Source organism: Myotis daubentonii, chromosome 1 (assembly GCF_963259705.1).
Source record: "Myotis daubentonii chromosome 1, mMyoDau2.1, whole genome shotgun sequence".
NCBI lineage: Eukaryota > Metazoa > Chordata > Mammalia > Chiroptera > Vespertilionidae > Myotis > Myotis daubentonii.
Window position 1 is genome coordinate 136,496,322 of NC_081840.1, and position 24,254 is coordinate 136,520,575.

Sequence of the window (24,254 nt, forward strand, 5' to 3'; positions counted from 1 at the left end):
TAGCTATTGCTAGGCTTGTCGAACTGAGAATGAGAAAAAAGTTGAGGGGCATTGTGAATACAGACTAAATAATGATAATAAAGACATGCTGTGGCGACTCTCCACCACGCCGGTGGCAACAACTTACGACAGAAGTTGCTAGAGGCAGGAAGGCAAAGCCCGAGGAAGAGCCCCTGCTTCCCAGTTTCCGAACTCAAGCACTGAAATCACCTTTCTTGCGGTCTGGGGGGCTTTCTGCGCACAAAACGTGCAGGTACTGTCGAGGGGGAGTGACCAGGGTTCTATGCAGGTTGAAAAGAAATATTCCATGTTGCCATCCGGAAAAGAATTTTTAAAAAGAAAAGGGGATTCAGGTCTTGACGCTACTTTTTGCTGATAGAGGACATGGCAGCGGTGGCTGGACGAGCAGCGAGATGCGTGTTGCAGTGTGTTTGCTTTTGGGGTATGGTGGTTACGGGCAAGGCTGCTTTGTGGGTCTGTGTGGCTGGGTGAGTCAGTGACCGAGTGCCGGCGGCATCGTATAAACGGATCAGCGTGTGTGTGTGTGTGTGTGGGGGGGGGAGCCCCCTAAACCGTCCAGCACGTGAAACACATTTTTTACTGCCCCCCAAGCGACGAGGCAAGCCCCCCTCCCCCAAACGCGTATATTACCTGCCCAGTTACAGTGTGACACATGTTTATGTTTATAGTCCTGGTTTGTAGTAGTGTCAAGAGCCGCAGCGAGAGGAGGAGAGAGGAGAGGGAGGAGTAAATGCAACCACCCCCACTTGTTGTTAAAGCAAATTTACTGCGTTATTGCAAGCCGGTCCGGGGGGCTGGGGCGTGCGTTGGGAGGAAGGGTAGAGCTGGGCTGTGTGTTGGCGGTGGCAGGGGGGTGGGGTTAGGAGAGCCGCGAGGAGCTCCCCTCTCCTCCGGCCCCGGAGAAGCAGCTCGGTCAATATGGGGGCGCGCAGGCCGGGCGAAAACAAAAAGGTTCCTCCTGCTCGCCGCGTTCACGTGGGGGCGGGGCGGGGGCTCGGCCAGCCGGGCTCCAGGGCCCTGACCTCTGACCCCGGCTCCTCGCCGCGCTCTCCTGGTGCCGCGCGGCCACTTTTTACCCAGGATGCCTCGCGCGGGCCGTGCTCGTGCCGAGCTCGAGTCCTCCTTAATCCTCCAGTCCCCGGTCCCGGCCCCTCCCCCCGCCGCCAGCCCCGGGGGAGGATTCTCCGGCGGGGAACCCCCGCCCCGCCCCCACCCCAGCGGCCGGGGCCGGGCGGCCGCGGAGAGGCCGCTGGAGCGGGGAGAGCAGAGCGCGGCTTCCCGGGGCCGGCCGGCCGGCCCGCGGGGGAGGGGTCAGGCGGGAAGGGGACTGGCGGCCCGGCCCCTTGGCCGGCCGAGGCCTGGACCTGTTGACTCTATGGGTCAGCCGGGTCCCGCGCCTTGTCCCTGCCGCCGCGGCCCGAGCCTGTCCGCGGAGGCCAGAGGAGGAAATGAGGGTGGCTGTTCTCTCCGCCTCCCTCCAACTTTATGTTTTTTTTCTTGGGGGAGAGAGAAGGCAAAGTAGTCTCCGCTGCCCCATCCTGGCTCCGCAAGGCGTGCGCGGGCCCACGGGCACCCGGCCCCGCTGGGGTAAACCTCCTCGCTCCCCCAGACCTGCGGCTCCGCCCGGAGCCCGAGGGCCCTCCGCGCCCCCGTCGTGCCAGCCCCCGGCTGCCCCCGGCCGGGTCCCCGGCGAATCGCGTTGCTTTCCTTCCCTAGAAGCTCCCTCGTCCACCTTCTACTTTCCCCTCGTCCCAGGAGGCGCACGATGCAACCGGATTCGCTGCCTGCTGCTGGCCAGGCTCTGCTCCCCGGTCAAAATGCATTCGATGGAGAGTTTAACATAACAGCATTGAAATAAAAAGAGAGGGGAGAGGAGAGTTCTTTTGCAGTTCAGAAGGCATCGGGGCATTAAAAAAAATACGAGATGTATTTAAAGTTAGAGGTTTTATTCGATTTGCTCTATTTACTCTAGATGTGGGGTTTCCTGAGGAATATTTTCCGGTGGAAAATGGCAAATTAAAATTAAAAGAAGTAAGACATCTCCACCACTTCCTAAAATAAAAGGGAAATTGAAAAAATATACGAACGGGATAGCGGGAAGGCGGCTGCAGGGAGGCTGGAAGGCGGAAGGCAGCGCCTGGGCTTGGGAGCCGAGGGCAGCGGGCGGCCGCGGAGGGAAGGAGGCGGCGGGCCGGGCGCGGGGCGCGGGCCGCGGCGCTCGGGGGCCGGGCGGGCGGGGAGGGCCGCGGGGGGCGGGGGCCCGGCTCCCCAGGCGCGGCCGCTCCCATTGTTTGGCCCTCGCGCCGCGGCTCCACTGGCGCGCCCTTCCCGCGGGAGGGGTCCTGCGGCCCAACTCGACCCCACCCCCGCCTCCCCGAACTGCCAGGACCGGACCGGGCCGGGCCGGGCCGGGCCGGGCCGGCGCGGCGGGTCTTAGACTCGGCGGCGAGCGGCTCCCGACTCCGGAGGTCTCGGCGCGGAGGCTCGGCGCGCCGCGGGGTCGGCGGAAGCCGGGCGAGCCTGCGACTCCCACGTGGAAGCGGGAAAACAGCCTCCTGTGCCCATAAAGTGCTAACTATCTGGAGATGAACGCGGGCTTCTCCTTTTCTGGGTGCGGAGAGTTAGAGCAGACGCCACCATGTTTTAAGTGTTTTTAAATGTATGGATTCGGGGGGCAGAGGAGTTCGGAAAAGCACGTTTCGCAGTCTCGGTATTGGTTACGATTCAGCTCTTTGTTGTGTGTATGAAGCCTAATTTTAAGAGGGCTGAGGTACCCCTCACAAAAACAGGCTTGATTGCTTCACGTGAAATGCATTTTCAAGAAGTCACAGTGACATTCAAAAGGGAAAAACGTGTCATTTGCTTTTAAACCCTGGTTTGGAGCGAATAATTGCAACCCACGTACGAAACTCTCTCTTTCCCTTTGTGAGCCATGTGGGAAAAGTATTTCTAGCCAAACGTCGCAGTGTTTTTAAAATGAAGATTTCCAACAAGTGCTCGCGGGTCTTGAAGACAAGACCAAAGTCATTGTGCGTGAAAACTCAGGAAGAAATAATTTCAGTCCTTGGGTCCCAGCCTTCCTAGGGCAAGGGAGTAATTTACACTTAGACTTATAATCGACTTTGCGGAAATTCCATGCAAAATACCCATTACTAGTCTGTGTATGCAGCACTGTTTCCCAAGGTGGATTTTTAAAAACCAATTAGAATTGATCTCTAATGGAATATTATATTTACACGTCATCATGAAAACATAATTTGACAAGAGTTTTGAATTACAAGGAAGAAGTTAACAGATGATGTTCATAAACAGCCTCTGTTTGCAGAGAACCCTAAGAATTAAAGGTAGTGATGGTTGAGATTTTGCATTTGAAATACTATAGAAGTGGTTTGCATTTTAACACTTTCATTTTGCGGATCTTCTTCCTAAACTTGCATTTCCTCATGGAAATCATTCAATTATTTTGAGGTGTAGGTAGAAATTCTTACATAAGAAATCATTTGAGGTCTAACTATGGAAAGGTTCGATCAGAAAAAAAACTGGTGTGGAAAATTAAGTATTCTCAATCTGTTCATTTCTTACACACTCGTCCTCCCATAGTCCCCCCTCCCTAACTTATTGGATGCAATTTACATTTTTTATTTTTAAGACTTTGAGTATTTAGAATAGCTTTATAAGTTTATTTGCTATGTAGTTGATTGTAGAAGGTGCATCTTTTTACACCTTTTAGTGTTGCAGGCATTTTTTGTTTGTTTCATTTAAAGTTAAGATGTTACAAGTCATGATATACTAGTGAGAAAAACAACAAATGGGTGGGAAAAAGGATATGAATAGGGTTGGGGATGGAAAGGAACTTATGTAGTATTCCTGGTCAGTGTTTGAAATAACCCTTCCTAATTTTATGTCACTATATTTTCCACTTCTGCTTGCACCAATGATCTTTGCTTTCTTAATTGGGGTAAAGCGGGCACTATATAAAAATTACATACATTCTAGGTCTTAACGCGCCATAGTAAAGTAAGACTGACAAAAAGTGATTGGGGCTTGTGTCTTTAATTCGACTGGAATGTTAAGCTTCATAAGATTTATCCTGGGTCCAATAGGTCCTTGACACTGTTACTGTACAATTTCAAGAGGTAAATATACATATTATAGTTTTTAAAAATATAATATGTACCAGGAAAACCATTTATTAATTGAAGGAATAAAAAATGAATTTGTCAACCTCATTCTTTCTGGGACACAATGCAGTTAATTAACATATTCTTGGGCTTGAATCTGGATTTGGTAAGCAGTGGCCCCTTTCAGAGGGGAAAACATTTAAATCTTAAAAAGTGATTTTTTTGGGGCCAAATAATATTTAGCAATTCAGTTTAATAGTTTCTTCTTCCTCTTCTTCTTCTTCTTTTTGGTGCAAGATATGTTTATTTACTTTCGAGGTTTTCTTTCATTTCAAAACCTGATTTTCCTCTTTTCCATGTCCAGAATCTTTTCACTTAGATAACTTATTGTATCTTATAAACAGACACCTACATTTGGCACTTTAATCATAACAGGAATGCACATCTTTAGTGTAAAAAAATGGGAACACAGACTTTACACTCCTATTCTTACATTATAAAGTCAAAATATAAACCTTTAAGTATTGTTGCATCATGGAAAAAAACAATAGTCCAACTCTGAAATGTTATTGAGGTTTATGTAATGCCTAGATGATCTAACGGCATCTTTTAGATATTATTTTTCTAGTGGTAATTACATGGCATTTTACCCCAAAATGCGAACAAAGCCAATATATAACAATTTCATAGAAACAGAGTAGCTTTAAAGCCAAAAACACAAGATTAACCAAACCAAATCCTTTAAAGTAAAATTAGACAATGAGTCTTAAAGTTTTAAAATTTAGATTACACACAACTTAAATTTCAGAATTACATAACTAAACTTTTCAGCAATTAAGTGTATCTAACAATATTAATCATGATTGATTCATTTACATGAAAAGGTGGGTAACATTTGAGGGCTACTTAAATATAGACACTTCTAAACAACTTGGTACATAAAAACTTTTCACCTATATTAATTTTAACTACTGAAAATATTTAAGGAAACCTATTTATCTGAAAATTTCTGTTAATCATTACTTACATTTTAGTTCAGTTGTACAGATAAGATAAAGTCTTGCCTTACTCAGAAAAATTAAGCTCAGTCACAGTAAATTATTAAATACCAATATTGTACATAAATGAATATTTATTATGGGCTTACTGCGCATAACACACTTGCTAGGTGGTATGTGAGTAAAAATATCACCTAGTAACTACTAGTAAGATTAACACATCATCATTGAATGGAATTTTCCAAAATCCATTAACAAAATATCAATGGAAAACAATGGAAATGAGTATCTTTTAATGAAATTTTTAATAGTACTCCATAATATAGGTGTCATGTGTGGCTTTGTTATCTATAAGGACACAGTATTCACTTATGGTGAGACAAATACTGAAAGTAGTTAAAGAAATACCTCAATATTTTAATCATACTAGCATAAATATATGGCTGATAATAAACTTTTCACATAAAAGGTAAGAGACCTTGGGTACCCAATAAGCAAAACAAAATTTTATTGAGATTTCTTTATGCAAAAGAGGACATATCTGAAAATTTGTACAGATAATAAGAAATTGCGTTTTTGTGTTTTTCATCCAATTTATTTAGAAACGATTATAGTTTCTGATGAGGTTTAGTAGATGACCTCTAATAATTGCTTTTCACTTATTTTTTTAAAAAACCTTAATATAAGAGCCAGTATGGAATTTTAAACACTTTGTGGAAGTCAAGAACCTGAGTTAAGGGGAACGAACATAGTCTTAACATAGAAATATACCTCAATTTCTATACTTCATTATAGAAATATACTTCAATGGTGTATTTACCATTATATACACTTAGTATAATATGTACAAACAGAATGCAAATAAAGCTTTAATTAAAAAAATGAATACAAGCAATACTAACCTATGAGCCAAATTTAGGTTAAATATTTCTTTCATAGTATCTATTTATATAAATAATTAAGGAAAAGCAAGTAAAAAATTTGGTTCCCAGGTTCAGGAATAAAGAAAATTATAAGAAGATCTATACCATAGAGGGAAAAAAAATACAGTTTCTCATTTTGGTAGTGTTAGAGGTTACATCATAAAATACTTTGAGTTTTTATGTGGTTTACCTCAGATAAATAGAGAAATAAATGAGCCAGTACTGAGTTAGCTGCTGCTATGTGAAGACTAATACTGGAGACAACAGGTTTTTGTTTTATTCTACAGGTACTATATACACTTTTTTCCCAAAATACATTTTGAGAATGTAGAACCAGATTTAAAGGGTAACATTATTTTAAGATTAAAATTGTCCTTTTCTATGAAGTTATTCTATAAACCCTATGGACTATGGTTTTAATATTTGTATTTTTAAAAAAATATATTTTATTGATTTTTTACAGAGAGGAAGGGAGAGGGATAGAGAGTTAGAAACATCGATGAGAGAGAAACATCAATCAGCTGCCTCCTGCACACTCCCCACTGGGGACGTGGCTGCAACCAAGGTACATGCCCTTGACCGGAATCTAACCTGGGACCCTTCAGTCCGCAGGCCGACGCTCTATCCACTAAGCCAAACCGGTCAGGGCAATATTTGTATTTTTAAATTTTTTAAAAACTGATTTCAGAGAGAAAGGGAGAGAGAGAAACATCAATGATGAGAGAAAATCATTGGCTGCCTCCTTCATACCTCTACTGGGGATCGAGCCCACAACCCAGGCAAGTGCTCTTAACCAGAATCGAACCTGGGACCTTTCAGTCTGTAGGCCAATGCTCTATCCACCGAGCCAAACAGACTAGGGCTATTACCTTGTATTTTTAAAAACTTCCTTGAACTTCAAGAATTGTGGCAATTTAACGATAAAGTTTTAAATCTATTCTGAAGCATGAGAATTAGCATACTTAGTCAACTGTCATATATATATGTATGTGTATGTATATCACACAAAGGATAAATATAACTTACTGCTCTATTTCTGCATACAAAACAATCCCTGGCTCACAGTAAATATCCAATAAATGTTTACTGAATAAAAAAACAAAACAGATATCTGAACTATTTTGTAATATTTGTTATTCTTTCTTTTTACTACTATTTGATAGAAATACATTACAGCCCTGGCCAGTGTGGTACAGTGGATAGAGTGTTGGCTTGTGCACGTAAGGGTTTCAGGTTTGATTCCTGGTTAAGGGCATGTACCTGATTTACAGATTCTACCCCTGACCCCGAGGATGCAAGGGTGCAGGAGGCAATCAATGCAAGTGTGTCTCCCACATCCATGTTTATTTCTTTCTCTCTCTCTGCCCCCCTTCTTTCAACTCCTAAAACAATGGAAAAAATATCCTCAGGTGAGGATTAACAACAACAACAAAAGAAATATATTAAATACTACATTTCTGATATATAACATAAGAAAAAGTTTTATATCTGGTACATGAGTTACACTTAGAATAACCCATTTATATCCATTATGATTTTTCTTATTTATAAGTCAACATTTAATATATTAAATATAATTTTTAACTAATTTGGCTTATTTTATCAACATTTATATGTTCATCTTTGATAAAATTTCTGCATCAGATGTTATTTATATACAGGCCTGTTCTTTCTTAAAAATATAATTTTATTGATTTCAGAGAGGAAGGGAGAGGGAGAGAGCTAGAAACATCAATGATGCGAGAAAATCATTGATTGGCTGCCTCCTGCATACCCCACACTGGGGATCCAGGCATGTGCTCTGACTGGGAATCAAACCCATGACCTCCTGGTTCATAGGTGGATGCTCAACCACTGAACCACGCCGGTTGGGCTATATAGGCCTGTTCTTATGAAACACTGTATTTTCTCTATTTTTCTAAATTTCAAAGTCTCTTACACATGATTTTGTTTTGATTTGGAAATAGCAAGTGTTTACCTATATTTCTTGTGTTACAGAGTAGGGTAAAGTACACATCCTTCTTTACTTATAAATTGATGCTATCACAAGAACTAAGCTCTAATGCACTGAAAACAAAATGAATGTATTTTTAAATAATTTAGTGCATTAAGGTTTGACTGCAGTATTTGAGAAGGGAAGTTTCACATTGATTTTAATTCAGAGTATTCTTTATTAGAAGTATGAACCTGAGTAGGAATTGGCTGTAAAACTGTATCCCTTGTAAAAGGGTAAAGATAAAATACACAGTTAAGATACACAAAATAATAGTTTTATTTTTTTCCAAAACATCAATGTGAGAGAGACTCATCGATTGGTTGCCTGCACCCCAACTGGGGCCGGGTATTGAGCCTACAACCGAGGTGCATGCCCTTGACCAGAATCAAACCCAGGACCCTTCAGTCCCTGCTCTATCCACTGAGCCAAACCGGCTAGCGAGGGCAACAATAGCTTCCTTTGAAGGCAGTTTTAGTTTTATAAATATCAATGACATTTTAAGAACATAATTATTATGTTCAGAAATTTAATTGTTGCCATGACCCTGAAAGAATTTGCATTTTATAAGTTTGTAATCTTGTAGTCACATTTTCTAACTGCACTATTAAAGCTAAAATTGCATTCTCATTTTTTGTATCTCTTTAGTGTACATATTTTCCTTATCTTACACTTTTGGTAGATTTACATTACTGTAGGTTTCTCAGTTTTAGAATGTTTGAATAAATTTGTTAATATATGCTTACATGGTATTAGATTCATTAATCTTAAATAGATTTCTAGCAATTAATTTGAAATCATGCTACCATTTATTTTTCTTCATGAGAACATTTGGAATGCTTTTAAAGCTTAAACCATTATCTTTTGGTAGCTGTCCAGAACTTGGTTTCCTTCATCCTTTAGCATTGTATAACTGCATTTTCTAGATCTTTATATTGCTAATTCCTGATAAACAACCGTTTTGTATCTACCAAGTATTAACCAAAGCCATGAATTTGCATTGTAACTTGTCATTTAAACAAAGTATCTACATTCCTATTTCATACTAAACTTTTACAATCAGACACTTTTGCCTAAAAATTAATATTGGGCTTACAAGGATACATGGGGGATAGGGCAGCAGTGGAAGATTTTACAGCTTGAAACTGCTCAGTATCTAGCTAATTAATCTATTCAGACAGGCCTAATCCACTTTCTAATTGTATGAGGAGCGAGCCCCATCTTTCTACCACTTAAATGACCTTAAAGAAAAAGAGTGATGTTAAATTTTCAATAGTTAAATTTGGAGTACAGAGCCAGATCAGAGAAATCCTCAATCAAAATTGGACTCCAGTTTCATGGTGTTACCACTTGGTGACTGACTAGGAGAACTTAGATTCCCGCATCTTTTATGATCATGACTAACTTCATTTTCCAGATCATCACACTATATTGCTAATTCCTGATCAACGAGCATTTTACTCCTACACAGCAAGCTGAGGGTAGCCTTGGTGTTCTCTCTCCAGCGATACCCCTAACCAGGCTTTTGACCTTCCGTCTGTAAGGCACTTCCCCATTTGTCACTGGGGCCAACGTGGTATGTAAATGGGCGGCAGATTTGGTGGCCCTTCCACTGGCTGAACTCTGGGTCGAGTCCAGGATGGGAATTTAGTGGGTGGAGAGGCTGCGGCAGGACAGTGAAGTCGGCACGGCCAGCGACAGGAAGCCGGGCTTCGCGGCAGCCTTCCCGGAAGCCGGCCGGCTAGCCCCGGCCCGGTCCGTCCAGGGCCGGTGCTGGAGGAAGAGGCCGGCAGGCAGATCCTCGTGCACGGAGATGCCCCGGGAAATCCCCTCCGGCTACGATGACAAAACGCCCTCCCTCCCGGCCTCGGCAGCCCACTCCCCTCCCCTGGGGCCTCTCCCGGCGGCACACGCGGCCCGCGAGACCCGCGCCGCGGAGGCAGCCCAACGTCCCGCCCCGCGCGCGCACCCCCGCGCCCTCCCGTTGGCGCGTTCCGGCCTCGGCGCGCCGCCGGCTCCCCTCGCCCCCAACCTCTAGCACACCTCGGCGGCGGCGAGCGGCCCGGGGAGGGCCCGGCGCCGGGAGGTAGGCGCTGCCCGCCGTCCGCGGCGACGCGCACGCAGACCAGCCTCTCCCCGGCCTTCTCACGCCGGCCGCGGGCGGGCGCGCACGCCGAGTGACGCTGGAGGAGGAAGCGCAGCGCCCCTTCCCCTCCCTCGCCGCCCGGGCCCAGCGGGAGCCCCCCAGTGCGCCTGTGCGGAGGCCTACTTGATTATGTGTGCCCTCTCCGGGCTGCAGCGCTAGCCGCCGGGCGGAGGTGGGGAGGGAAGAAGACCAGGAGGAGGCGGAGGAGGCGGTGGAGGGGAAGTGGGGGGGAGTCAGCAAGGACATGGCTCCTGACTCCTGTGCGGAACGTGAGTGACTGAGCGGCAAAGCCCGAGTGAGCGAGTGGCCGATTGGCGGGCGTGGGCCGGGCGCCGGGAGGGAGCGGGAGCGCGGGTGGCTGGCTGTGCGGGGGGGTGGGGGGGGGTCGGGAAGCACTAACTGGCTTGCATGTGTTTTTTAATGGTCCCCCCAACTCCCTCTTAGATGGTCTCTAGCGACCGGCCCGTGTCTCTGGAGGACGAGGTCTCCCATAGTATGAAGGAGATGATTGGAGGCTGTTGCGTTTGCTCAGACGAGAGAGGCTGGGCCGAGAACCCACTGGTTTATTGCGACGGGCACGGATGCAGCGTCGCGGTGCATCAAGGTAAACACCCAACCGCCCGCCGGGCCGAACCGGGCCCGCTCCCAACCGTCACCGCGTCCCCCACCGGGGCGGCAACTGCCAGCTCCCCCGCCCCTCCCCCGCCCCGCCCCGTTCCGCGGCCCGGGGTGGACTCCGCGGGGCCTCGGCGGGGAGCGGCGGGGGTGGGCTGTGCGTGTGGGAGAAAGTGCGTGTGGCCTGGACTGTCATGTGATGCGGCGCTCACTCTCTCAAGTGTCATTTGGCCGCCGCCTGCGCCCGGACTCGGGGGTCTGGAGTCTCGGGGGCCGTGGTTGGAAGAGGGGGCTGCGGGCTGCGGGGCTGCGGGAGGGGGTGGAGTGCGGGGGGCGGCAGGGCTTGCCCCCCTCGGTGGGGTTACCTTGGCGGTGGGCTCGGGCACGTGTAGACCCCTCCCCCTTTGGGCCCGCTCCCTCCCGTCTGCCGCAGTGTGTCTGGGGACTTCCTGTGGCATGGAAGCCGCCTGGGAACGCCGCTCCCCGCTCCGGGGCGTGGGGGAGGGGGCCGAGGGGCTGCCTGGCCGCTGGAGATCGGGGCGGGGAGGCGTCTGCGGCCGCCCCTCCGGCGTTCTGGCGGAGGCTCCGCTGCTGGGGACCGGGAGCTCGCTGCGGGAGGAGGGCGGAGGTCGCGCCGCAGTGGTGCTGCTGCAGGAGTGCCTGGCTGCACCGGCTTGGGCTGCGGGATGTGTTCCCTGGCCAAATCAGGCCACTTCCTCAGCGTCAGTGACTGAAGAGAAAAAGAGGAGGCGGTGCCACCAGTGATTTGGGGAGCATCGTAGTTTATTTCTGGGTGTTTCTACTCAGTGAGGTTGGTTGATACTCAGAAAAAGCCTAGGACACTAGCAAGACAGTTTTCTGGACATTGACCTTTCATGTGGTAAGGAAGTGAGGCAATCTAGATAATTTTTTGGTGGCTCTTACACTCCTTATTATTCACCAACCCGTCCCATTCCCATTTCTGAACCTGGCATTGAGTGATGAATAAGTGGGGCTAAAGTGCATTCTTTAGCATGGAATCCTAGAACTGGGAAGGGAGACTTAGGAGGTAGTGAATTAACCTGAGAACGCAGTTATTCCCATTTTCCTTTGAAGAACAAGGTTGCACAGCTTTCTTAAGGAGTAAAAAATGTGTTGAAACTAGATACTAATTTTATGATCTTAGAAAACTGGTATATAGTATTTGCATTCCAGTATTTATTGGCATTGGTGGAGGTATTTCTTATGAATTGGATGATAAATTATCAGGTTTTGATAAGTAATCTCATCTCAATATAGAAAATGTTCATTTAAGTCTTAAATTTTTTTTTAAAGTTAATTTTCTTCTCTACAGTACTTCTGAATTGAAATATGTTTTTGGACACTCATGTAGTGTTTCTTGGCTGATAGAACATTTTGGAGATTTAAAAACTTGTGCTGATTTTATATTCTTTAAGTGCTTTCCAATATTTAAGATATTTTCAAGTTTCCTTTGAGTGCGCTCATTCAGAATGTCAATTAGATGTTAGTGTTTTTAGGAAAATTTCAATTTTGAGTTAATTACATATTATAAAAACAATTTTTAAAAAACAACTAGACTTAGATATGTGATATATATTCATACTTATTGGAACATTCACCTATATTTAGGAATGTTCACTTTTTATAAGTAACAGCTTTATTGAGATGTGATTTACATGCCTTACAATTCACCCACTTAAAGTGTACAATTCACTTTTGTTGTGTGTATTCACTAAGTTTTGCATCCATTACCACAATTTTAGAACATTTTCACCACCCTAACAAGAAACCTTGTATTCTCATTTCTACTCAACTCCCCAGGCAACCACTGTCTCTATAGATTTGCCTATTTGGGAAGCATTTCACTTTTTTTTTCCAAATGTGTTTTTATTGATTTTTAGAGAGAGGATAGGCGAGAGATAGAGAGATAAAAACATTGATGAGAGAGAAACATCATCCATTGGCTGCCTCCTGCACGTCCCCTACTGGGAATCAAGCCCAGAAAGTGAAACCCAGTCATGTGCCCTGATCTGAATCAAACTGATGACCTCTTGGTTCATGGGTCGAGACACTGAACTACTGAGCCACACCGGCCGGGCTCCTTTCACTTTTACATGTAATTTTCTTTTCTGCAGTATCTGTTGCTCATTTTGAAAGATGATTTGGAAATATTTTCATTAGACTTATCTAAAATGATTGCTTCTTAAACTGCAGGATATAGGAATGAATTAATTTCTGAGTTAGTCTATAAAAATCTAATCATGTGTTAAATTTTGCCTAATATTCCTATCATAAAAGAATAATTAAAATTGTAATGTTTATACTTAAATGAAATAACATAATTGGCATTTTAACATTTTTATTATGTCATACGATTTCAACTAAGATAATATATGTGTTAAATATAGATATAAAATGTTTTAATTTTCTACAAAGCAGGAGGTTTACATTAATAGTTCGAGAGGTAATTAGTTTAATAGGGCTTTGAAAGGGTATTTGATTTTCCATAATTCTTTTTTCTTAACATAATTTAAAATATTTTATTTCCCGACAGCTTGCTATGGCATTGTTCAAGTACCCACTGGACCATGGTTTTGCCGGAAATGTGAATCTCAGGAGAGAGCAGCCAGAGTGGTAAGGACTGTTTATCAAAAACATTAAAATACTTTTCTGAGTAGCTTAGGATGTTATGTACATGTTTCAGTTTGAAGGGTTGTCAGTCTATTGTTCAAATATTGATTTCGGGCCAAACATTAACTTACAGTTTTAAACCAATTTTATAAAACCTGAAAAAGAAATTGAACAACATAAGCATATGTTGATGGATACTTTGAGCAGATAATGTATAAAGTTGTATTTTAGTTTATTAGCCCTGACTACTGGTTTGAAGGTTAAATTGGCTAATCATAGTTAGAATATAATGACAGTAGGACATAAGTTATACTGCTGATTCTGTCACGTTCTTTTTAGTGAATAAAAAACACATTAAGAATTTAGCGATTCATACTTTTTGCTATGTCTGCACATGTATGGTTTAACATTGCTCAATATTTTCAGACATTCAATCCCTTTGGCAAAACAACATAAAAAATCTTTCTTTTTTACTTAGCTGGCGGCTACCTTCTTTCTAAACACTTAAAAAAAAAGTTTTTATTGATTTCAGAGAGAGGAAGAAAGAGGGAGAGAGAGATAGAAACATCAATGATGAGAGGCAATCATTGATTGGCTGCCTCTTGTACACTCTCGACTGGGGATCCAGCCTGAAACCCTGGGCATGTGCCCTGACTGGGAATTGAACTATGACCATCTGGTTCATGAGTTGACACTCAACCACCGAGCCACACCAGCAGGTCCTGAACACTTTTGTAAACCACCTGTAACAGTGAGGGAGGGATGTTTGTTTATTTATTTATTTTAAATATATTTTTTATTGCTTCCAGAGAGGAAGAGGGAGAGATAGAAACATCAATGAGAGAGAATCATTGATTGGCTGCCTCCTGCACGCCCCCTATCAGGGATGAAGCCTGCAACCCATGCATGTGCCCTGACTGGGAATTGAACCTGTCCTCCTGGTTCATAGGTCAATGTTCAACTGAGCCATGCTGCCTGGGTGGTATGTTTATTCTTTATGGCCAAAAGCATTTTTCTAGTTGAACTTCTGGATCTATCAGGGAGAAATAGATTTAATATTCATTAATCATATAAAAGCATTATCATTTGAAATGTTATAGCTCCTTTTGGTATTGACTAGAGAATTTGACAGAAGGTAGGGAAGAAACATTTCAATTTCTCTACATGTATAGTAAAAACAGAATCTTTTATTTTTATAGCCTGAGTAAATGGCTGAATAGCCTATCTAGGTTTGTGAAATTCAGAGCAGTATTCTGTTGATATGTTTTGTTTGAGTGTGAAAACGCACTGTAGCAGAATTATAGGTATTGATCAAATGTTACCATAATGGGAATTAACAAATGGAGGATGAAATCAATCAAAAATGTTAAGATTTGATGTGGTAGCATACATAGGTGTACTCATGTCTTTTTTGCCTCTTCGTAGCATGTTATGATTTGGGGTTCTTGAGTCACCAAGCAAAGGAAGTTATGCTTTATTAGTAAACACTGACAATTAAGGTGAGGCTCTTCCAGCGGTGTTACAACAGATTCAGGGCCAGAGAAAGATTAGAAAATAGGAAAGGTGGGTATCAATAGAGGGAGGATAAAGGTATTGTGAATGGGATTGATAAAATGCCAACATTATTTGTCTTAAATGCCCCCTGTTGCCTGTTTTTATTCTTTTAGCCTCTAAGGCAGCGGTTCTCAACCTGTGGGTCACGACCCCTTTGGGGGTCGAACTACCCTTTCACAGGGGTCGCCTAAGACCATCGGAAAACACATATGTAATTGCATATTGTTTTTGTGATTAATCACTATGCTTTAATTATGTTCAATTTGTAACAATGAAATTGGGGGTCACCACAACATGAGGAACTGTATTATAAAGGTTTGCTGCATTAGGAAGGTTGAGAACCACTGCTCTAAGGGCATGGTCAAGATATTAGGGTGAATAAAGTAGTTATCTAAAAAGTATATTGGAGGATGCATTTTTTAATCCTTAAATTTTGTTATTTATTGATTTTAGAGGGGAAGGGGGAAGAGAGAGAGAGAGAGAGAGAGAGAGAGAGAGAGAGAGAGAGAGAGAGAAAGAGAGAGAGAGAGAGAGAGAGAGAGAGAGAAGAGAGAAGAGAAAGAGAGAGATCTGTTTGTTCCACCTGGGGGTCAACCCCACTGCTTTGGTGTATCTGGATGATGCTCTTACCAACTGAGCTACCTGACCAGGGCTGGAGGATGCATTTTATTTCAGCTTTATTTGATGAGATGATGTGGGGGCAATTAAAGGTTTTAAAGAAGAGACACAACCTCCTTTAAATTTCTGTAGTGTACAGTTGTAAAAGTTAGGTCCTTTGTAAGAAACAAAAACTTATTCCAAGCTAAAATAAGCGAAGAAAGAGCATTTTATTTTAAGGATAAAGGAGCTAAGAACCAGAACATGGAAATGTATGCATGACCTAGAAAGGGAATTGAATTAGTCTTAATCTTATTTCTGGTTTTCTCTGTGTCTGCTTTATTCTTTCTGCAGATTTTCTCTGCTGCTTTCTACAACAATCAATAGTTAACTTTTTTTGACTGTTTACTGTCTGTCAGATACTTTGCTGAATGTTCTATACCAATTCTCTCCTTTAATCAACCTATCAAATCTATGAGGTTATTCATTCTCATTTTATGGATAAGGACAACATAGTTTTAAGAGCAATACATATCTAGTTGGAGTCTGGGCTGTGATTAATTTTTCAGCTATCATGTTATATGTGAAAGATGGGCATACTTCAGCTCCTAATATTTTCTACCTCCTGTATCAAGAGACTACATCTCAGTCTGAATGTCATGTTCCTTTGGGGGAAAAAACGAAAACAAAACTTTTGGCTTGGCTTGGATGAAGTACCTAGATCATCAGTTGGCCATGGCTAGACAATATGGTTGAGTGGTTCAGACACAGGGAGATCTCTGTTGTTTTGGGATAGCTCACTTCTCAGAGAAAGTGGAATTATGAGCTGGTGGTACCTTGACAGATATTGAAGAGTAAAAATCCAGAACAGTGAAACAGTATTTTTAGACAAGTAGTTTGGTAGTATATAGAATGGATTTGAAAGGGAATTTAGAAACAGACTTAGAATGCTATTAATATAAAACTGTGAGAGTTGAAAGGGAGGGAGTAAAAAGAAAGGGAGCATTTTGAAGGATGAAATGATAGAAATGGATATTGAGTAAAGGAGAGGGAATGATCAAAGACCTTGAAATGTCAAGGTTGATCATTCGGGAATGGTGATACCATTAATAGTAATACAGTGATAGTAATAGAGGAGGGAGAACAAAATTGAAGAGTAAGGAGAATTTTTGTTTTGGGCATGTTTTGATGCTGCTAGGATTTTTCATTGGAAATTTATGATTAAAATAATGAAGTCAGGTTAAAGTTGGAGCTACATAGAAGGAATACTGGGAACCAAATGATATTTTTTTGCTGGAGAAAAGGAAAAGTGAAGACAGGACTATGGTGAATACTCACATGTGGAAGACTAAGAAAACATGATACCAAGGATGAATAATGAACTTCAGGAAGGGAGAATTACACGTATAGTAGCAACACAGACAAGCAATTGGTTTTTCAGGAAAGAATAGTTGATAGTGACATTGCTGCCAAGGGTGCTGGAATAAAAAAAGTTCTTGAGACAGCAATGATAGTTCCCTGGTTTGGGCAGAATGCTCTATATAGGGCATTGAAGAGAATAGAGATTGTAGGATTGGATTGAATTTTATTTTTCAGAAAGAAATTTTTTTTGGTTAATCCTCAGCTAAGGATATTTTTTCATTGATTTTTAGAGAGAGGGAGTGGGAGGGAGAGGGAGAGACAGAAAGAAACATCGATGTGAGAGAGACACATAGATTGCCTCCTGTACACACCCTGACCAGGGCCAGGGAACCTGCAACCGAGGTATGTGCCCTTGACCGGAATCGAACCTGGGACCTTTCAGTCTGCAGGCCGATGCTCTATCCACTGAACCAAACCAGCTAGGGCTAGATTGAATTTTAAAAACATTAGGAAAGAGGAAAATAAAAGTAGGATTGGGGGAAAGTTTGGTTGATTTTTAAGGGAAGCTCTTTGTAGATAGGCATTCATAATTTAGTGAAAGTGCTTGAATTGCTTTACTCACCGCAAGTATGAATGTTTTGTTGAGAAATTTTTTTAGACTTATACTACTTACTGATCATTATCATAGTGGTGAGAGGTTAAAATACTGATGACTATTTTTGTATTTAATGTGTATTTGTCGTTCTTAATTACCAGGCTGAAGAGAGAGATTAGAAATTTTATCTACTTCTATCATTTCAATGAGATACAGTGAGGATATTTTATATTTTAAATATTCTACTTCAAAAACAAGTAGAGAGTGAATCATGAAAAAAAAAAATGGCCAAAAGCCAGTTAAGAATTTGCATTAATTAGATATTGCTATTCTAGTGCTAAATGAAAGACTATTTCTTTCCTACAGTAATTTTTTTCTCTGCCTCTTTATTATAGTTCTTCCTTGTTTCTTACATTGTTAGGGAGAAATTGCCAGATGGAATTAAAAGTCAAGGTTTTAGGGATATATTATTTTACTAGGGTTATATTATTTTACTAGAGGCCTGGTGCATGAATTCGTGCATGGATGGGATCCTGCCAGCCCGCCCCATCAGGCCCGACAGGGCCGGGGGAGGGGCCGAAGGTGGTTGGCCGGCCTGCCCCTCCCCTTGGTCGAACTCCTGGTTGAACTCCTGGTGGAGGGGACAATTTGCATATTAGCCTTTCATTATATAGGATTTTAAAATTTTTGCTTAATGAAGCTATATAATGCAAGCAAATCACTATAAATCTATAAAACCATATAAATTATATGCTTAACTATATTAATTATATTTAATTCCAGTAAAATTATATTGATATACATTTAATTATCACAAATAATTCTGAGCAATATAGGACATAAAATGAATACATATGTATTCCCCACCCAGAATGAACAGATGTTACTTATTCATATTTGCTTCAAACCTTCCCTTCTACTTAAAAGGAATAATAAAAGATTAAGTTGAAGTACTTTCTGTACTCTCCTCAGTCTGAGTCCACCATTATCCTTTAGTATCTATTAGGCCCTTCTCTATATTTTTTTTCTTCCCAGTTTTACTGAGATATAATTGGCATATAACATTAATTTAATGTGTACAGCATATTAGATATGTTGTATCAAAATGACTACTGTAATAAGTTAACATTCATCAATCATCTCACATTTGCAAATATTTTTCCCTTTTGATGAGAACTTTTAAGATTTGCTACTCTGTTAGTAAACTTTCAGATATACAACACAGTATAGTTTTCAAAAAAAATATGTTTTTATTGATTTTTAGAGAGAGGAAGGGAGAAGGATAGAAACATCGATGTGAGAGAAACATTGATTGCTGCTTCCTGCATGCCCCCCACTGGGGATTGAGCCCGAAACCCGCAACCCTGAGCATGTGCCCTGACCAGGAATTGAATCTGCGATCTCTTGGTGCATGGGTTGACACTCAACCACTGAGCCACACTGGCTGGGCAACTGCTTGTATTTTTAATAGTATCTTGCTATTATTGCTTTAAGGGCTATATGCTTTCCTTTATTTATTTGAACATTTAAAACCTTTTAAAAATTAATTTTAGAGAGAGAGGAAGGGTAGAGAGGGAGGGGGTGAGAGAGAGAGAGAGAGAGACAACATGGTATCTTTGTAAGATACATTGCCCAGCATATGGTACCTATTTATTCCTTTTTTTGTTGTTTAGACTTAATTTTATGTTTATCAAAGAGAAGCTTTTGGTATTACCTGACTTTGACTAAGTGTTATGCACTTAGTCAAAGTCAGGTAATACCAAAAGCTTCTCTTTACACACAAAATAGTACCTCACTGTTTGACTCTTGAATACTCATCTCATTCTTCAGGGGCAACACCTTTTGGTATTTCTATACTTATTTATTTTTTAATATATTTTTATTGATTTCAGAGAGGAAGGGAGAGAGAGAGAGAGAGCTAGAAACATCAATGATGAGGGAGAACCATTGATTGGCTGCCTCCTGCACGCCCCATACTGGGGATCGAGCCCACAACCCAGACACATGTCCTTGACCGGAATTGAACCCAGGATCCTTCAGTCTGCAGGCCAACGCTCTATCCACTGACCCAATCTAACTAGGGCTACTTCTGTATTTCTAAAATGAATGTCTAAACATCAATATTTGACATACCATTTTTAGATGTTGTCTTTTACTGCATCACACATTTTGGTTAAATCAATAATACTAAATAATAATTACATTATCCCAATTATTTAAATGTTTTGTTAATTTTTAAGCAAAGTATACTATGATTGCTTTCTTCATACAATTTTCCATTTGGTTAATGAGTCAGGTAGTCTATAAATTCAAATTTTCTTTTCTTTACCTACTTCTTTCCTTTTCCTCATCCTCTCTTCACCATCTCCTCTCCCTCCTTTTTCTCTTCCTGTCTTCTTCCTCTCTTCTCCCCTTCCTCTCCCCTCTTTCTCTTTTGTTCTTCTCCCTTTCTGCCAACATATTTTCTCTCCTTCCTCTTCTCCCTCCTTCCCCTTCTCTACTTTTCCCTCCTCTACCTTTCCCTCTTCCTCCTTCCCTTTTAAACTGGGAGACCTTCCTCTAAGCACCATCTCCCCTGCTCCCATCCTGGCTGGTTTCTCTTTACTCCTGGAACTTTCTTCACTATCATCTTGGGAGTTTCTTTGCTTTTTGCTTATTTTGAATTCCCTGTTTTCTAACTCTTCATTCTCCCATTTCTTCTTTAATGTTTTATTTTTTTGTTTTGGCTGGTAAATCTTCTAGCAGCTTCATAGGAAAAGGTGTATGAGAAAGAAATTTTTAAATTCTTGCATGTAGTTTTACCATCTTGCTTGATTGATAGTGTGGCTGAGTAGAATATTTGGTAATCATTTTCCTTCAGAATTTTGAAGATATTTCTCCACTGCTTTTTAGGTTTCAGTATTTTTGTTAAGTCCCACGAAGTTCTGATTTCTAATCTTTTATATATGATTGTTCTCTCTGGATTTAATATGTTTTCCTTATCTACCTTATCTCTGATACTTACATGTTTTTATTGATTTTATTTTTTTAAAATATATTTTTATTGATTTTAGAGAGGAAGTGAGAGGGAGAGAGTGATAGAAACATCAATGATGAGAGAGTCATTGAATGGCTGCGTCCTGCACACCCCCTACTGGGGATCAAGTCTGCAACCTGTTCATAGATTGATGCTCAACCACTGAGCGACGTCGGCTGTATTTTTTTTTTTTAAATATATTTTATTGATTTTTTATAGAGAGGAAGGGAGAGGGATAGAGAGTTAGAAACATCGATGAGACAGAAATATCGATCAGCTGCCTTCTGCACACCCCCTATTGGGGATGTGCCCGCAACCAAGGTACATGCCCTTGACCAGAATTGAACCCGGGACCCTTGAGTCCGCAGGCCGAAGTTCTATCCACTGAGCAAAACCGGCCAGGGCCGGCTGTACTTTTTAATGATTTTAGAGAAGGGAAAGGGGGAGAGAGAGAAACATCGATTGGCTGCCTTCTGTAAGCCCCCTACTGGGAATGGTGCCCGTATTCCCGGGCTGGAAATCCAACTGGTGACCTTTTGGTTCATGGGACAATACGAGGCACACTGGCCAGGGCTCTGATAACTTTTCATGGTAGTGTGCTTTCCCTTACTCATTTTACTGGGCACACAGTGGCCCTTTTGTTTTGTTAAATCATGTTGGAGAACATTTCAGTTAGGAGAAATGTTTTTGAGTTATTTCTTTGATAATTTCTTCAGTTATGTTGTCCTTGTTGGCTTTTTCTGTATGTTTCTTTATTTGGATGTTGGGCCATTTGAATTAATCTAATATTTTATATTTTGTGTTTATTTTTGTCCTACTTTCTGAAGTAGTTCTTTGCCTTATCTTCCAAACCTTAACTTAAATTCCTGAATTCTATTACACTTTTAACTTCCAAGGCTCTTTTATGCTCTTTGAATGGTCCTTATTTTCATTTTCTGATTTTGTTTCTTGGTGCAATATCTTCTCTTAACTCTATGAGAATATTAATCAGATGGTTATTTTTGTTTTGTTTCAGTTTTCTGATGTTTTCTTCAGCTCTTAGGACTCTTTTCATTAGTTTCTCTACACTATTTGTTTTGGCCTGTCTTGTTAAAGACTTTGCTTAAAAATCTGGCCACTCTTAGCCATCAAATTCATAATGAGTGGATTGGAAGCTCTGTATGGGCAGGGATTGTTGGCTGGTTGGCTTCATTAAAGGTGATTTAGCTGGGTTCTTCTATTAGGAGACCACCAACTGGGTTAGTTTATTTGGAGGAAAATCATCCATTTAGGATTGACCAACTTAGTTACCAGTATTTTTTGAGTCAGGTGGTTGCTGGACTTTCACTATTTAGAATTAGATTCTCAGTTACTTCCTTTTTCACTATGATATCCCTTTCCTTAGCTGTGCCTGGTGTCTCCAACTCTGGATTTCCTCCTTTACTCTTTTTGCAGTTTTCTAGTGTGGGAGAGAGACAGGTAATGTGTAGTGTAGAAGGAGATTGGGAGGGAGGTGTGTGATTGTTTTTCAGTTTATACCCATTTCTTTCTGTTTTTAGCCTTACCTGAACCCATCCCTCCCAGGTACATATACCACCACTGCGCTTGTACAACTCCCCATCCCCGATGCCTGATGCCTAAAATTCTTCCAGTTTCTGGTGCTATGTGGTCCAAGATATATTGCCTTTGGGCTTGTCTTATTGCAGCAACCTTTTCTGATCTGTTAAGTCATATACTATACTTGTCTCTTTCATAGCTTGCAAAACTTTATAGTTGTTGTCTTCCCTTTTGTTCTTTTTGTCTATGTGGTGTTATGCCCTTTTTATATAATTTAGTGGGATATTAGGAAGGAGAGAAGGTAGTTTTTAAGTAGAATTAAACACCTGTAGCTTGTGATGTTGTCTTTTCCCATTTCTCCCAGTGTCTTGTTTTATTTTTTGTCTGTCATTTTTACTTTTTCCCCAGTCAGCTCACAAACATTTTTGAATCTTTCTATGGTTTCTACTTTCCCTTCACATTTTTCACCTTTCTGTCTTTCCTCTTTTCACTAGCAAACTCCTGGAAGAATAACACCATTTGTTATCTTTGCTTCTCCAACTTCTTTTTATAGTCTAACCTTAATTGTGCTTAATGATTGAGATATAACTTAGTTTTCATTTTATTTTTAAAATAGATTTTTATAGATTTCAGAGAGGAAGGGAGATGGGGGGGGAGAGAGAGAGAGAGAGAGAGAGAGAGAGAGAGAGAAAGGAAGGAAGGAAGGAAGGCAGGCAGGCAGGCAGGCAGGCAGGCAGGCAGGCAGGCAGGCAGACATACATCAGGTATGAGAGAGAATCATTGATGGCTGCCTCCTGCAGGTCCCACACTGGAGATCGAGCCTGAAACCCGGGCATGTGCCCTGACCAAGAATCAAACCGTGATCTGGTTCATAGGTTGTTGTTCAACCATTGAACCATGCTGGCCGGGCCTAGTTTTCATTTTAAAAAATAGCATATGAAGTCTGTAATTGCTAAATGCTTTCATCATGGACACTGTTTTATCTTTCAGTGAGCGTTATATAAAGATCCATGTACAAGAAATTCTTTTAATAATTTAGCATAAAGAAAATTGTCTCCCGTGAGGATCTGGTATATTTCCTCCTTTTTGATAGCTCTGTGACATACATTCTGTTTTTCTTTTTGTTTTGGCTACCAGGCAGCTTAGAACCAAATCAGGTCTTTAGCTACATCAGTTATATTTATCTGACTATTATTATAGTTGTTCCCTCCTCATCTTCCTCCTGTGGGGTGTAGAACTTCACCTCTTACCTCTGTTTCTCTGCGTGTTGATTTCATTCTCTCATACTACAGACTCTCTACTTCATGAGGCGGGAACAATGACTGCTGGCAGCTCTTGGCTCTCATCTTCCTAGCCCCTTCAACCAGAAGAAGGGGCTCTCTTGAAGAATCCTGGGAAGGACTCTGATTGGCCTGTCTTGGATCATGTACTCAACATCCCTGTGGCTGGAGTGGGGAGGGTACTATGAATGACAACCCTCACTAGAACTACATAGTTGGAGTCAGGGGTAAGAGAGTTTCCCTAAATCAGGGGCTGTCCCTCATATTGGCTTTCAAAGTTCATTTTTCTATTTTTTATTATTATAATATAGGTCCCTTATATGTAGGCTGCCTCAAATCCTTTTATAAAAAAAACTAATGTAATGAATTTTCATAAAATATCACAAGCTCCTTCTTGTTCATTCACCCTTCAAACCATTATATTTGTCTTAAGTCCACCATTCTGTTGATTTTGTTAACTTTAAATGGCTATGTCTAAAATTTTCTTTTCAGTTTTTATTCTAGTTGATCTACTTTCAGTATTTAAAACTGGTCGGTTGACCTTTCTTGCAAGACACTCTCCTCATGACTTCTGGGAAGCTGCTTTCTTCTCTGATATCTTTAACTAGTGCTTTTTTGGATTCCCATTTGGTATTCTTTGCTTCTTTAAAGCTGAACTTATATGATTGCTTTTCTGGCCTGTTTATTTGATTACTTCACTTGAGGTAAACTTAGGCATGCTTATGGATACCTGTAGGCATCAGTATCACCTGAACAACTTTTTTCTAGTCTGTAGATCCATATTTGCAGTTGCCTCCTGGTTATCTATTTAGGTATCATAGGCATCTTAAATTTAACTTCTCTACTTCTCTATTTTTTTTTTGGTC

General features: G+C 41.6%; 1 protein-coding gene across 15 annotated transcripts in view; it reads left to right on the top strand.

Moving 5' to 3' along the window:
- Window positions 1–9,947: 9,947 nt before the first annotated feature.
- MLLT10 (MLLT10 histone lysine methyltransferase DOT1L cofactor) overlaps window positions 9,948–24,254 on the top strand; it is a 242,830-nt gene continuing 228,523 nt past the window's right edge. For 2 of the 15 annotated variants that reach the window (XM_059660759.1, XM_059660774.1), the window contains exon 1: window positions 13,372–13,451. Coding sequence is in view for 11 of the 15 variants with exons in the window: in XM_059660745.1 (XP_059516728.1) it covers window positions 10,647–10,806; window positions 13,372–13,451 (240 nt within the window). In the remaining 4 variants the exon portion in view is untranslated. Of the gene's footprint in view, window positions 10,498–10,646; window positions 10,807–13,371; window positions 13,452–23,439; window positions 23,616–24,254 lie in introns of those variants that run through there. The other 13 variants (XM_059660755.1, XM_059660763.1, XM_059660745.1 and 10 more) reach the window with 12 other exon arrangements.